The sequence below is a fragment of the Zonotrichia albicollis genome, chromosome 2 (genome assembly GCF_047830755.1).
Source record: "Zonotrichia albicollis isolate bZonAlb1 chromosome 2, bZonAlb1.hap1, whole genome shotgun sequence".
NCBI lineage: Eukaryota > Metazoa > Chordata > Aves > Passeriformes > Passerellidae > Zonotrichia > Zonotrichia albicollis.
In genome coordinates, this window is record NC_133820.1 from 12,683,737 (window position 1) to 12,699,761 (window position 16,025).

Here is a 16,025-nt window from a genome sequence, read left to right on the forward strand (position 1 = left end):
GTGAGATTGTGGCTTTTAATTCTGACATTTTAACCGTGCAGCACAGCTTTCCCAAAACGGGGATTTTCAAGGGTGACTCTTCTCTGCCAGGCTGGGAGAGCTGGGTGTGCCCAGCCTGGAGGAGAAACGGTTCTGAGGAGACCTTAAAGCTCCTTCCAGAGCCTCGTAAAAAGGAGGGAGAGGGACTTTGTGATTTACTGATTCAGCTGGCTTGTTCCTCTTACTGAAGTGCTGGGAGATAAATCCTTACATTTGTAAATCTCCAGGTGATATTTCTGCTGTAGTAAGAGTGCACCTGCTGATTGTGGAGTTGTTTCCTAGAGGTTTATCTGAAACTTTTGCAGGTTCAGACCTTAAATTACCTCTCATGGTATTTACTAGAAATCAGAACATTGTGTTCATCTGATTTTCCAGGAGCTCTGCAAAACAACCCAGCTAAAATATTTTACAGATATTCACCTGAGGAGTGAATCCAGAACTGGAGAGCAGCCCCACTTCAGTGTGAGCTGAAAATGTGGTGGTGTCACAGGGGTCCCAGGCTGAGGGGAGAGATGAGAATCTTGACTCCGTGTTTCAGAAGGCTGATTTATTATTTTATTATATATATTATATTTAAAGAAAATTATATACCAACACTGTACTAAAAGAATAGAAGAAAGGATTTCATCAGAAGGTTAGAACAGGAAAAGAATAGAATGATAATAAAATCTTGTGAGTGACCAGAGATTCTGAGACAGCTGGGCTGTGATTCGCCATTAATTAGAAACAACCACATGAGACCAATCCCAGATGCATCTGTTGCATCCCACAGCAGCAGATCATCAATGTTTACATTTCATTTCTGAGGCCTCTCAGCTTCTCAGGAGAAAAGATCCTAGCAAAAGGATTTTTCATAAAATATGTCCGTGACAGGACTTTTTATGGCTTTTCCTTTCCCAGAAAACCTGCAGACCTGCAGAACCTGGCCCCAGGCACCAACCCCCCGTTCATGACCTTCGATGGGGAGGTGAAGACTGATGTGAACAAGATCGAGGAGTTCCTGGAGGAGAAGCTGGCGCCGCCCCGGTACCGCGTTCCCGACCCTCAGGGCTGCACGGGGCATCCCCCAGCTCTGAAGCACACCTGGGGCTGGGGAGTCACTGGGGTGTCCCCAGGCTGTGCCCAGGTCACGGCTGTGCTGCTCCCACTGCTGCCCTTCATCCCAAACTCACTGCTGGGTGTGGAATCCATCCTGGGAAAACCTGGCCTGCTCTGAGCGGGCCTGGTCTGGGGCTCCCCTCCTCACACCCCACAGCTCACGGTGCTCACTGGGTGCAGGCAGGGCGAGCTCAGGGTCACCTCTCTGCTCTCCAAAACCACCCGAGGGACCCTGCAGGGAGCTGGGCTGGGCTCCTCTGCCGCGTCCCACGTGAGGGGATGAGAGGAAATGGCCCCAAGGCAGGTTCAGATTGGAGACTGGACATGTGTTCCCTTCAGGAGGGGTCAGGTATCGAGTGAGTTGCCCAGGGTGGATCTCCATCTCTGGAAAGGGTTCCAGTGATCTGGTTGTGGCCCTGGGGACATGGTTTGGGGTGGCCATGGTCGGACTGGATGGTGGTGAACGTGTTTCCCTGCCTGGTGGTTCTGGGATTCTGTGAAGCCGAGTGCAGTGAACGCCTCTGTTAGGAAAATAAATCCACAAACACCAGGGGTTTATGTCCAAAAAGGAGACAGAGGAGTCCTTTGACTGTATTCCAATAAAGGGAGAGGCCATGGGGCATTCCTCTGGGATCTCTCAGATTTTTTGGAGGACGCAGCCTCCTTTTTATCCCAATTTCCCAGCTGCATTTCCCTTCTCTCTTTCCCCATTTCTGAGGCACTTGAGAGGTTCAGACTTCCCAAAACACCTAATACCACAGATTCCCCTCTAATGTATAACCCTCCCTTTTCATTTTCAATTCTTATTGAATTTAGGGTTTTTTCCCCATTTCTGAGGCACTTGAGAGGTCCAGACATCCCAAAACACCTCATACCAGAGATTCCCCTCTAATGTATAACCTTCCTTTTTAATTTTTAATTCTTATGGAATTTAGGGATTTTTCCCCATTTCTGAGGCACTTGAGAAGTTCAGACTCCCCAGTACACCTGATACTGAAGATTTCCCAAAGATTTCCCTCTAACGTATAACCCTCCCTTTTCATTTTTAATTCTTACAGAATTTAGGGGTTTTTGTTCTCCATTGTTTCTTTCATCTCTCAATGTCTAATTTCATTTATCAGCAAACCTAAAGTTCATTAGTAAAAGCAAATCTCTTTTTCCATTTATCAATCAGTGGAATCCTTCCCATTGTTTCTTTTATCTCCCAGTGCTGGTTTTATCTACCAGCAGACCCACAGCTAGTTTGAAAAGACAAATCTGCCATTCCTCTCCCTTCTATTAATTATGGAGACAAAAAAAAAAAAGGATAATTGAGTCACTTCTTTTTGTTTCTCTGAACTTCTCAGGTACCCCAAACTTGCACCGAAGCACCCCGAGTCGAACTCTGCAGGAAATGATGTCTTTGCAAAATTCTCTGCATTTATAAAGAACCCGAGAAAAGATGCAAATGAAAGTAGGTGCTGCGTTCCTGTCATCAGCCCTGGGAGGGAGAAACCAGACCCGTGCAGCTGTAGGACACTGCTGGAGATGCTCCATTTCCAGCTCAGCTCAAAGTGATATTCCAGAGGGTGGAGGCTTTGGAAATCTGTGCCTGTTCCCTCCTTTAGTGCAGGATTCCAAGAGTTGGTGGAAGCAGAGCTGCTGTCACCAGGGCAGCACCAATTCCTGCCTCTCCTCACTCCTTCAGCCCTGGGGTCTGTGAGGCTGCCCCTTCCCCAGAGCCCTCTGCAAGTGAGGGATTCCCTATTTCCACGAATGATGAGGACTCCAGCCATTGGCACACCGCCAAAGCAGGAGCCTCCTGAGCACCATGAATGGCCCTGGGCTGGAGGAAGCAGGATGAGATGAAATATTAGGGAGAATCCTTTCCTGTGAGGGTGGTGAGGCCCTGGCACAGGTTGGTTGTGGTCTCCCCATCCCTGGCAGTGCCCAAGGCCAGGCTGGACACTGGGGACAGTGGGAGGTGTCCCTGCCATGGCAGGGGTGACACTGGGTGGGCTTTGGGGTCCCTCCCAACCCAAACCATTCCAGGATTCTGTCTGTGTCCTTCAGCTCTCAGGCCTGATCCTTGGGCTGGCTTTGAACACCCTAAAGTGGCATCCCAGGGACCTGTGTGACCGTGATCACAGGGGTTTCATGTTGAAGGAAGAGATGAGGATCTAACTCCGTGTTTCAGAAAGCTTGATTTATTATTTTATTATATATATTACATTAAACTACACTAAAAGAATAGAAGAAGAGGTTTCACTAGAGGCTAGCTAAGCTAAGAATAGAAAAAGAAAGGAAGGATAACAAAGGCAGCTGTCCCAGACTCTCTGTCTGAGCCAGCTGACTGTGATTGGCCATTAATCAGAAACAACCACATGAGCCAATCCCAGATGCACCTGTTGCATTCCACAGCAGCAGATAACCATTGCTTACATTTTGTTCCTGAGGCCTCCCAGCTTCTCAGGAGGAAAAAATCCTAAGGAAAGAATTTTCATAAAAGATGTCTGTGACAGACCTGCTGCTGTCGCTCCAGCCTGGCTGTGACACCCCAAAGGGGCACCCCAGGACCTGCTGCTGTCGCTCCAGCCTGGCTGTGACACCCCAAAGGGGACCCCAGGACCTGCTGCTGTGGCTCCAGCTGTGCTGCCCTGCCTTGGCCAGCACTGGAGTCAGTGTGAAGGCAGGGCCAGGCCACGGTGCCTGAGGGGTCTGAGGGGTTTGAGGAGCCATTCCTGGTAACAACAGCCCCAGGATGGTTTTTCCCAGAACTCCCTTTAGCTCCTTAGAGCCTTTATCCCAGCATTAAGGTTTAAGCTTGGATCAGGGAATTGCAGGAGCTGGCACAGCCAGATGTCTGGGCTGGTGCCAGCAGACAGGATGCAGGAGTCGCTTGGTGTCACGGGGACCTTGGTGCAGCCTTGAATGATCTTTTTATTGTCTTAACCCAGATTTGGAAAAATCTTTGCTTAAAGCCCTGAAGAAGCTGGACAACTATTTAAATAGCCCCCTGCCAGATGAAATCGATGCGTACAGCAGGGAGGAGATCGCTGCTTCCAGCCGGAAATTCCTGGATGGGGATGAGCTCACTTTAGCTGATTGCAACCTCCTGCCAAAGCTCCACATCATCAAGGTTTGCATTTGCTTCTTTTGCCTCCTGCAGAGAAGGGAAGCACAGCAGCTCTGGAATCCTTTTCTAGATTGTGGAAACCTCTCCCCAAAAAAGTCCCTTGATGGGGAGATCCTTAAAAAGTTTTGTTCTAGGATTGAGAGATGGACAGGACTTTTGTTTCTTTTTCTTCAGGCTGTTGTTTATTTTTCTCTTATCAGTAGTTTAGTACTCGTCTGCATCTCAGTGTATGAAGAAAAAGGCACCAAAAGTCACCAGACACACAGGTTTAAGGTCTTTTAAAGCTATTTTGTTCAATTAACTTTTAGAATGTATTTTATTTCTACCTTTCTACCTATAATATTTTTATTATATAATATTAACACCTAGTAACTAATTATTTGTCTGTTCAAACAACATCTGATTGTGGCTCTTTCTCACCAATCCCTCTGTGCCCCCAACACTGCAGAAAATGGAGCAGGCGAAGAACAAGAAGGAGATCAGACAATGCCCCAAATCCTCCCTCTTGTCTCCTACCCACCTCCACACCAAAAACCCAAAACTCTGAGTTTTTCCCCCTGTGATAAACTCTACCACTGCCTATTTCCCACACACAGATTCCAATTCATGCCAAAGGCTTGGAAGCTTTCTCCATGGATGAAGGTTAAAAGCTGTGTTGTCCTTTGGGTCAGGTTAAAGCACCTGTTCAGGTTAAAGGCAGTGCTCTCCTTTGGGTCAGGTTAAAAGCAGTGCTCTCCATGGATGAAGGTTAAAGGCAGTGCTCTCCTTTGGGTCAGGTTACAAACAGTGCTCTCCATGGATGAAGGTTAAAGCAGTGCTCTCCTGGGGCTCAGGTTAAAGCACCTGTTCAGGTTAAAAGCAGTGTTCTTCTGGGCTCACGTTAAAGGCAGTGCTCTCCTGGGGATCAGGTTAAAGCACCTGTTCAGGTTAAAAGCAGTGTTCTTCTGGGCTCACGTTAAAGGCAGTGCTCTCCTGGGGATCAGGTTAAAGGCAGTGCTCTCCATGGATGAAGGTTAAAGGCAGTGCTCTCCTGGGCTCAGGTTAAAAGCAGTGCTCTCCATGGATGAAGGTTAAAAGCAGTGTTCTCCTGGGGTCAGGTTAGAGGCAGTGTTCTCCTTTGGATCAGGTTAAAGGCAGTGTTCTCCTTTGGATAAGGCAGTGTTCTCCTTTGGGTCAGGTTAAAAGCAGTACTCTCCTGGGCTCAGGTTAAAGGCAGTGCTCTCCATGGATGAAGGTTAAAGGCAGTGCTCTCCTGGGGATCAGCACTTCCCAGGACAGGCAGAGAAGCATTCCCTGTGCCCTGGGTTCCAGCACTAGCTGGCAGAGGGATCCTTTCTCTATTCTGGGGGCACACCCAGGGACACTGAGGCCGTTTCCTTACAGCAGGGGGATCCTCACTTGGGTCTGGAGGAGCTGTTTGCTCTCTGTGCTGTGAGTGCAGTGCTGAGCCTCTCCCAGGCACAGGGGTGAGGTGAGTGCTGGAGTCAGGGCTGCAGAGGTGTTCTCATCCCCGTTTCACATGCAAGGTGCACATGAGCACAGCCAAGGAAGGCTACCTTGTATTGTCCATCCCCATTTCTGTCTCTGCCATGTTTAATTTCCAATTCTGACAGGCTGGCCTCCACCCAGTGCCTCCCAGGCAAGGCTCCCAGCAGGACTGTGGGGCATCCACACACACCTGAATGTGGAAACCCAGGGCACCAGGAATATTTCTGTGTCTGCTCTGGGGTGCACTGACTCTGACCCTCATCCATTGAGAAAGTTTCCAAAACTCCAGAATAGACTGGAATCCACAAAAGTGTGAAATAGATTACAGAGAGCAGTGTAGGTGCATTGCTTGGTGAGAAACTGAAGTTTTTAGGATTTTTAATGTGTTATGGATGGCAGCAAGATGGAGGGCACAGGGTGTTGTCCTGGGTTTCTTCTTCATGCTTCTTCTTCCTTCTTCTCCATGGGATTGGGTGGCATTTTGTAATTGGGTGGAAAAGTCCCCACTGCAGCTCTTTGGGATCAGTCATTGGGTTAAAAGGGAAAATAATCCAGGTGTCAGTTCTTAGTCGGATAGTTTAGCTTTAAAAGACCTTGGAACAAAAGATTGTTGGCCATTTTGTGGTGCTTTTCCAGTGCACTGAGCCTGGTGTGGACAGCGTGCAAAACTCTAGATAAGATAACAATAAACAAGAATCTGAAGACTGAAAAATCCAGTACATCTCTCTTTCCTGACACGAACCACCCCAGGAGGGTCTCCCCCGACAGAGGAGCCCCCTGGGAGGGCCCAGCCAGAGTCCCAGAAGTCAGGGGATCTGTGACAGGAACCCCAACACCTGAACAGCTCCTGGGACTGGGACTGGCACTGTCACAGCCCAGAAAGCTGGAGAGGGGCATGGAGGGACAGGACGAGGGGAAATGGCCTTGAGCTGAAGGAGAGAAGGGTTAAATAGGGTGTGGGGAATGAGGAATTCCTCCCTGGCAGGCTGGGGAGGCCTTGGAGAATGCCCAGAGCAGCTGGGGCTGCCCCTGCATCCCTGGCAGTGCCCAAGGCCTGGCTGGACACTGGGGACAGTGGGAGGTGTCCCTGCCATGGCAGGGTGGAACAAGATGACCTTTGAGGTCCCTTCAACCCAAACCATTCTGTGATTCCGTGATTCTCTCTGGAAGAGAAATGAGCACACTGGAATTTCACTGGTTTCGAACAACAAGGGCACCTCAGGAAGTTCCCTGTTAGACTCCCACTCTGTCAGAGGAAGAGGGGATCCAATCTCTTTCCACAAGAGAGAACTTTGCCCAGCCATGCCCTGGCTGATGCTGCTGCAGACAGCAGCCAGGGATGAGCCCTTTGCCACACTCAGGCACAGCAAACCTTGGGAAGCAGCCAGGGCCAGCATGGGGGAGAATGCCCTGGATCAGGGGAATGTCTGGAGAGGGACACAGGAGGAATGTCACACTGCCACATCACCCCTGCTGCCTGCAGGCAGGGATCAGGGCTCAGCCAAGAGCTGTCCTCCCTGATCATTTGAAATTAAGGCTTTTAATTAATATTTTTCTTATTTTTATTTAATATTTTTCATATTTTAATTTTAAATATTTTATATATTTAAATTTATATTTTCTTATATTTAATTAATATTTATATTTTTAATATTTTAATTCATATTTTTTTATTTTTTAAAATTAATCTTTTTCATTGTTTTCATTCATGTGTTTCTGTGAAAGTTTACAAGTTTATTCCTGTAGGTTTATTCTGTTCATTCTAGCTTAAGTTTGCTGGGTTAATCTGGATCTCTTCCAGTTTGTTCTACTGATCCACATGGCTTTGCACATCTTTGGCAAGATATAGATAAAAATAGAGATATAGACACAAAACAAATCCTTTACAGGGAGTTCAGCAACTTTCTCCACCCCATCTCTTCTTTTTATGTCTTTCCTTCTTCTTTGCCCTTGGTCACCAACAACACCAGACTCACACACTGGAAATGAAAAACAGGCATAAAGAGTAGGCTTGGGGTCTTTTGGGATTTGCAGATTATATGTGTAATGACGTTTTTCTTCTTTACCCTTTTTTCTTTTCATGAAAGGTTGTTGCAAAAAAATACCGAAATTTTCACTTCCCACCTGAAATGACAGGGATTTCCAGATACTTGAAAAATGCATATGCAAGAGATGAATTCACAAACACGTGCCCTGCTGACCAGGAGATTGAATATGCTTACTTGGATGTGGCAAAGAGAATGAAGTGACCTGAAGATGCCTCTGTTTATTGCTTCTGTGATGGACAACAGCCAAGCTGGAAAAGCAAAAACCAGCAGAGATTCTGCAGTGTGATTTTAAGTTCTGCTATTGGCCAATCCTTTTCTAATGATTGTATTGCATTATTTACTCCTTCTTAAATTAAGTGTATGTTTGTGTTTGTGTGTCTTGCACGCTGCAAAGTCGGTTGTTCATTCCAAGGGAAAGGCATCCATCAATGGGAAAGGTTTGCAGATTTAGGGGAGCAGTGTGGGTCACACGCTTCCAGCAGTACCACAGAACAAATCACTGCATTTTGGGGAGAATGAGGCTGTTTGAACACTCTGAACCTTTCATTAGTGCTGCTCTGCTCGGTGCCACACAGCTCTTGCCAAGCTTCACCTCGTGCTGGAGGGTTTCTCTCTGCTCCGCTGCCTGAGCCAGCAGCCCTGAGTGACCCAGGGCAGAGCCCAGCCTGCAGCTGGGACCTCACCTGGTGTCCCCCAGGCCTTTCCTCTGGGCTGGAGCCCTGCAGGGCAGCTCCACCATGAACAATTCCTTTTTCCATTGCAGGAGTCTCACAGAATCACAGAAATTCTAGGTTGGAAGAGACCTTTAAGATCATCGAGTCCAACCCATGTTCTAACACCTCAACTAGATGATGGCACCAAGTGCCACATCCAGTCTTTTTTTAAACTCTTCGAGGGCTGGTGACTCTGCCACCTCCCTGGGTAGATGATTGTCTCCTTTGGTGTGGAAAAGACAGAAAGGAGAATTCCTGCCTTCCCTATTGTATTTGGGTTCTCCCAGATGAAGGAAGGAATGATGAATCTGACTCCATGTTCTCAGAAGGCTGATTTATTATTTTATGATACTATATAATATTAAAGAATGCTATACTAAACCATATTAAAGAATACAGAAAGGATACTTACAGAAGGCTAAAAAGATAATAATGAAAATCTGTGACTCTCTCCAGAGTCCTGACACAGCTTGGCCCCAATTGGTCAATGAGACAAAATAATTCATAGCAGAATCCAATGGAACAATCACCTGTGGGTAGCAATCTCCAAACACATTCCACATGACCACAACACAGGAGAAGCAAATGAGATAAGAATTGTTTTCCTTTTTCTCTGAAGCTTCTCAGTTTCCCAGGAGAAAAACCCTGGGTGAAGGGATTTTTCAGAGAATGTGAATGTGACACTTCCCCTCTGCCAGAGCTGCAGAATCCTCAAACTTCCCTCCTGCTGCTCCCCCAGAGAGAACGCTGGCCTGGGGACTCTCTGCTGGTGGATTTTGGGCAAGGGAGGAGGGGGACACTTGGCTGTCCCTGTGGGCAGAGGAAATGCTGAGCATCCAGTCCCAAATACTCATGTGGGATTTGTCATCCTTCAGTGATTCTTATTTGGTTTTGGAAAGCAGAGAGGAGGAGGAGAGGGCATAAGAAAGGAACAATCCTTTGTGGATTCTCTGTATTTTCTACCTCTGTCGAGGTCAGGATTGAAGGCACTTGGGATGGTGTTTTGTGTTCGGACTCAGGTGTTCATTATTTCTTATCGGTGTAACAGCCTCACAACCATGAGTTCAGCAGCTTTTCATTAGAAGGCACAAAATGGCCAAAAATCTCTTGTTATAAGGTCTTTTAAGACTAAACTATCCAATTGAAAACTGACACCTGGATTATTTTCCCTTTTAACCCAACAATTGATCCCTCGAAGCCTGCAATGCGGACTTTTCTGCCCAGTTACAAAACACCACCCAGACTCATAAAGAAGAAGGTGAAGAAGAACCTGTCTCCACACTAAAACCTCCATCTTGCTTCAAATTTATTACTATATTCTAAAACCCCAAACTCTAAGTTTTCCACCCTTTGATAGTACACACTTCTAACCAACTATACACCTGTAATCCCTGTGCTATTATTAATTTTGGAAGTCTTCTACACAGCCTCAGGTCAAATGCAGTGCTCTCTTGCAAGTCTGTGCCTTTCAGCACAGAAAGTTTAAAATTCTCAGCATCCAGGATTCCAAAAATCCTTCTGTACCCCCTGCCAGGAGGGCACAGCCAGTGGGGTCGGGCTCTGCTCGCAGGGAACAGGGACAGGAGCAGAGGGAGCGGCCTCAGGTTGGGCCAGGGCAGGCCCAGCTGGGACAGCAGCAGCAATTTGCCCATGGAAAGGGAGCTCAGGCCTTGGCAGGGGCTGCCCAGGGAGCTTTGCAGTGCCCATCCCTGCAGGTGTGCCCTGGAGGTGGCACTGAGTGCTCTGGGCTGGGCACAAGGTGGGCACAGCTGGCACTGCATGGGCTGGCAGGGCTGTGCCAGCCCCAGGGATTGGGGGATTCTGTGAGAGTGATCCCAGAAGAAAGAAACCCTAATGCCGGAGCAAGGCCCTGCCCTGGGGCAGCACAGGAGCAGCCCCGAGGCCGGAGGTGCCCAGAGCGGCTCCAGCCCCTGAGCCCTGAGGGGCTGCCCAGCAGGAGCAGCAGAGCCCCAGAGCTGCTGCTCAGGCCCGGCTGCGCTGGTCTGGGCTCTGTGGCTGCACAGCCCCGTGCAGCCGCTGCCGCAGGGATCGGTGTGAGCGGCACAGAGCGGCTGCTGCTGCTGCCGCCGCCTCGGCTGGGGCTGCAGCGGGGGAACCCCTCCCGCCGGGCCGGGGCTGCTCCAGGCAGGCCGGGCTGCTGAGGAACAGCCCCAGCCGGGCTGCCGGGCCGCGGGCAGCGAACCCGCGGGGCTGTGCTGGCTCCGCTCTGGCGGCTGCACAGCCCCGCTGCCAAGGGCTCTCTCCCAGCACAGCTCTCTCTCAGCCGGCCCCAACGGGCGCCTTCAGTTGGCCTGCAGAGAGCAGCGCCAGCCCTGCCCTGCCCGCCCGGCCGGCAACTCTCCCGCTGCGCTGGGGCTGAGCACTCCCTGCTCACAGGGGGCTCCGTGCCACTGCCTGGGGAAATGCATCGGCACCGCTGAGAGACAGCAGATGAAACCTGGGCACTCTGTTCTTGTGCCTTTTTAGAAACTTCATTAAAAAACATGCTAATTCTAAAGTAATTGGAACAGTGTTCCTTATCTGGTGATTTCCTGGACATTATAATGTATGGTAATTAGAACCTATTGTATATTCATGTTTTTCTATCATGAATTGTTGTATAAACATACAATATGTACTAAATGCTAAGTATGTTCTAACAGACCTCTCCATTACATTTTCTCTTCATTTCTGTATTCTTAAATTATTTTTCCTATTCTTCTCATTCTACTCCTCTTCTTCCATAATCATTCTATTCTATTCTATTCTATTCTATTCTATTCTATTCTATTCTATTCTATTCTATTCTATTCTATTCTATTCTATTCCTCTTAATAACATTCTTCCTCACTGAATTTTGAAAATGTTCTCCATCCTGTTCCTCTTCTTCGCATTCTTCATCTCTGCTGTTGTCTTCATCATTTCGGTTCTCTTCTCCATCCTCGTCTCCCTGCTCCTGTTTGCTGCCCCAGCTCCCCCAGGTGTTGGCAGCGCAGTGCGAGGCGCAGCCCGGCAGTGGCTGCTGTTGGTGCCGTGTCTGTGCCGCTGTTCCGGCCGTGGCCTCAGGCAGGGACAGAGGAACAGCCCCCGCAGCCCCCGCCTGATTTCAGGTTAACAGGTCTCGTTTTTCCTTCCTGTGTGTGAACCCAGGGACTGACAATGTCCAAGTCCCTGTCCCCTGGGAAGCAGATGAGGACAAAGGGCTCTCTCAGCGGGAAGTGGATGAGGATGCAGGGCTCTGCTGAGGAGCACAGGACAGTCCCACTGAGCTTCCCAAAGGAGGCACACAGCACCAGGGAGCTGCTGCCTGCCTGGAGGAAGCAGCTCCCTGGATGGCTTTGCAGCAGAGGATGGATGGGATGCAAAAAGAGATGGACAAGGGAAGGGGAACCCCAACTCCCCTGCTGCCCAAAGCCAACTGCTGAGCCTGCAGAGGAGGCCGAGGGTCAGGGAGGATGCAGGAAGGAGAGGCCAGTGCAAGGGCCAGAATCTGCTCTGCCAAGGGAGCCATCTCTGTCCCGCGTTCTTACCCCTCTCAGGGTGGCCCAGGAGGGCACAGCCCGTGTGTCCCCGAGCTGGCAGCTGCTGCCTGTGCTGCCCATCCTCTCGGGGGCTCGAGCCATGGGGCGCAGCCTCACGGGCACAGAGCTGGAGAGACAGAGCAATGACAACGAGCTGTCCCACGGGGAACATGGCAGTGATGAGGAGCTGTCCCCAGTGGAAGAGGCCATCGAGAGCCTTACAGGGGACAGCAGCACTGACCCACAGCTGTCCCCAGTGGAAGAGGCCATCGAGAGCCTTACAGGGGACAGCAGCACTGACCCACAGCTGTCCCCAGTGGAAGAGGCCATCGAGCTCTCTCTAGGGGACAGCAAGAGTGGCCAGGAGCTGTCCCCAGTGGAAGATGACAGTGAGCTCTTTCCAGTGGACAGCACAAGTGACCAGGAGCTGTCCAAAGTTGAAGAGGACATTGAGGTTGTTCCAGGGAACCACACAAGTGACCAGGAGCTGTCCCCGGTGGAAGAGGACATCGTGGTGGTTTCGGGGGATGGCCCAGCTGATGAGGAGCTGTCCAAAGTGGAAGAAGCCCTCGAGGTTGGTCCAGAGGACAGCACAAGTGACCGTGAGCTGTCCAAATTGGAAGAGGCCATCAAGCTCTTCCCAGGGGAAAACAGCAATGAGGAGAAGCTGTCCCCAGTGGAAGGTGACAGTGAGCTCTCCCGAGGGGACAGCAAGAGTTACAAGGAGCTGTCCCTGGGTGAAGAGAAGGATGAAAAAGAGCTGTCCCAGGGGAACAGTGACAGTGACAAAGAGCTGTCCCAAGGGGTTAACTACGAGGATGAGAAGCTTTCCCCAGCAGACGTCAAACACGAAACAGCTGTGGTTTGGGGAAGACTATGATGTCCAAGACATGTCCCCATGGGAAGAGGATGACAACAAACAGCTCTCCCATTGGGAAGAACACGAGGATGAAGAGCTGTGGGGCTGGGGCTGTCCTGTGGCAGTGTGGCTGTAATATATGTTAGAAATAATTCATGCTATAAAGGAATGTATTTTATAAAGATTGTGAGATCCAAACGAGTCTCTGACCACAAGCAGCCCGAGAGGCAGACATCTATTCAAACTCTGAAATTCCTGAAGGGGGCAGGATAACAATCGGCATTTAGCTTATGAATAGACCCACCCAGCACAATGGTGTCGTGGGGTGACAGCCTTTATCCCAATATCGTGTGTTATGTCTGGCAGCTGTGCCTTTTCCCCCACCCCCCCCCCGGCAGTCTGGCTGCGGCGGGATGGGGAAGAGAGGAGGGGGGGGGGGGGGGGGGTGTGACCAGGCACTTTTGGCTTTTGGCTTTTGCTGCTTGGCTTTTGCTAGCTGCTTGCTTGCTTGCTTGCTTGCTTGCTTTTTGCTTTTGCGCTGTTTTTTTTTTCCTTTTTCTTTTGTTCTCGCTCTCTCTTTCTTACCCTCCCCTGAAGATACTGGACCGGCTCCGGATTCTGCGGATTCTGACCTGCGAGCTCCAGGACACCCGAAGCCTGCTAGAGAAGATTCGGCGCCCTCCACAACACAGTCTGGTCCCTTTTCTTTTCTTGTGTTGGGGAGTGTTCTTTTGTTACTTGTAAATAAATAGGTTTTGTTTTCCACTTTGCTCCTCCGAGAAATTCCTTCCCGAACCCGGTGTTGGGGGAGGGGTGGTTGGAGGTTTATTTTGTTCTGGGGGGCTCCCTCTTGGAGATTTCCCCTAATTTGTCCTAAACCAGGACAATAAATTTTTTGGTGCGTTGGCCGGGAAACCGGAGGCCAAAAACAGTGGAAAAAAAACCTATAACAATAATATTTTGGTTTTGGTTGTTTTGTGGGCATATTGGTGATTCATAATGTCATTTGGAGTGGAAGCTTGCCGGTTTTTCTGGTCCCTAGGGGCTTTTGAAGTTTTAATACCTTTGTGGTCCCTAGGGTTATTTCCTTACCCCAAAATAGCTCTGATGTTGTCCCTAATAAGTAGCTTTTGTAAGCGGGGGGCACTAACCAGAATAATCATTGTGCTGGCCTTATGTGTGATGATGTGTCAGATAACAGTGCTGGACTTTATTTCAGGAATGTATGGATTGTTGTCATGGCTGTGTACTCAGTTTGTTTGGGGAGAAGAAGAGGAAGGGGCTTTTCAGCCTTTGTCTTCCTTCTTCTCCTACAAATTGTTGACATCTCTATTAGAAAATACTGACTTTCCCCTGAGTTTGAAAGAAACCATCTTTCTGGCATTTAATTTATTAAGCCTTGTCTATACTGTCTGGAGTGTATATAAAATGAAAGCTGAGATTTCTAGAGGGGTTAGAGAGACTCCTGATTCAGGAGTAAAACAAAACAGGAAAAATCTTGACTGGAGTGGAAAATGGGAAGATATGGGCCAGACTTTAAAGGAATTTTCTGATCCTATAGACTGGGACTTTCCATCTGATCAAATTCAGAATCCAGTCGAGGTGGCAAAGTATTTGAGGGAGAAGTGCCATGGTAATACTAAGGAAGAAAGGATTACTGCAGTGAGCTGGGCCTTGGCGTTTGTTTACCGTACTCTGCTAGATACTGTGGAGCAGCAGATAGCAGAAAGGGAACAGGGAGATAAGTTAGCTACTATCCCAGTGACCCAGGCTGCAGCTAACATCCCAGGCTCCAGGCTAGCAGCTGAATCAGACAATAGGCCCCAAACCATGGCTGTTGCAGCTAATACAAGAGGTGGAAAGTGTAAAGGCAAGACCGATCGGAAGGTGGAGGATGATGACGATGATGCAGAAGAAGGACCCTCACCAAAATCAGAGGCCACATCAAGGGGCACAGAATCTGGAGCCAATATTGACTCCTTTTCTCTGAAGGACCTCAGAGGCCTAAGAAAGGATTACAGCCGACAACCTGACGAATCTATTATTAGTTGGTTAGTCCGCCTTTGGGATGCTGCAGGGGAGGTTACGATTTTGGATGGTACTGAAGTGAGGCATTTGGGATCCCTGTCACATGATCCTGCCATCGATCAAGGTGTGATGAGGGGGGCTAACCCTCACAGCCTCTGGGAACGGGTCCTAAGAAGCGTAGCAGAACGGTACCTGTGTACGGATGATCTCTATATGCAGCAGACACGGTGGAAGACCATAGAACAGGGGATCCAATGCCTGAGAGAGATGGCGGTTGCAGAGCTCGTTTTCTCAGATGACACAACAACTAGGAATCCGGACCTGGTACCATGCACTCCGATAATGTGGAGGAAACTTGTGCGACTTGGGCCACCTGAATACGCTTCTGCCCTAGCAATAATGAAGCGAGATGATACATATGAGACTGTGCTCGATATGGCAAAGAAGCTTCGAGCGTACGCAGATGCTGTGCATGGCCCAACTCATGCCAGAATTGCAGCAGTGGAAACCCGACTGCAGAAACTAGAAGACAAAATAGAGGAGAATCATAAGAAACTCCGGGAAGAGATTAAGGAGGACCTTATTGAAATCTCAGCCGTACAAATTAGAAGCCCTGGTGTCCAACGCCGGCGCTCCTTTGATGGGGAGAGAAGGTACATCCCACGGGCTGAGTTATGGTTTTTCCTGCGTGAGTCTGGAGAAGACATGAGAAGATGGGATGGAAAACCCACCGCTGCTTTGGCACAACGGGTGCGTGATTTGAAGAGAAGAGAAAGTATAACCAAAAAGATAGCAGCTCCGGTCGCTCGTAGCCGAGATGTTAAGTATGACGATGACGATGACATGTCCGATCCCCTTGAAGGAACTTCCAAGGCATATGCCCAAGGAAAGAAGGACAATCTGGCTTAGAGGGGCCCTGCCTCCAGCCAGGAAGAGGCACGGGAGAACCGGGTTTTTTGGAAGGTGTGGATCAGATGGCCTGGCACATCAGAGCCACAAGACTATGAAGCATTGGTTGACACTGGATCACAATGTACCTTAATGCCATCGGAACACGTGGGGACAGAACCTGTTTCCATCGCTGGAGTGACGGGGGGATCACAACAGTTGACGTTG

At 49.2% G+C, this 16,025-nt stretch overlaps 1 protein-coding gene across 3 annotated transcripts in view; it reads left to right on the forward strand.

Annotated features, from left to right (window-relative positions):
• The window catches only part of CLIC6 (chloride intracellular channel 6), a 29,139-nt gene extending 20,999 nt beyond the window's left edge, over positions 1-8,140 (forward strand). For all 3 annotated transcript variants that reach the window (XM_074533647.1, XM_074533660.1, XM_074533652.1), the window contains 4 exons: positions 940-1,065; positions 2,484-2,590; positions 4,074-4,255; positions 7,828-8,140. In XM_074533647.1, coding sequence (XP_074389748.1) covers positions 940-1,065; positions 2,484-2,590; positions 4,074-4,255; positions 7,828-7,989 — 577 coding nt within the window. In that variant the 3' untranslated portion in view covers positions 7,990-8,140. The remainder of the gene's footprint in view (positions 1-939; positions 1,066-2,483; positions 2,591-4,073; positions 4,256-7,827) is intronic.
• Positions 8,141-16,025: the final 7,885 nt, after the last annotated feature.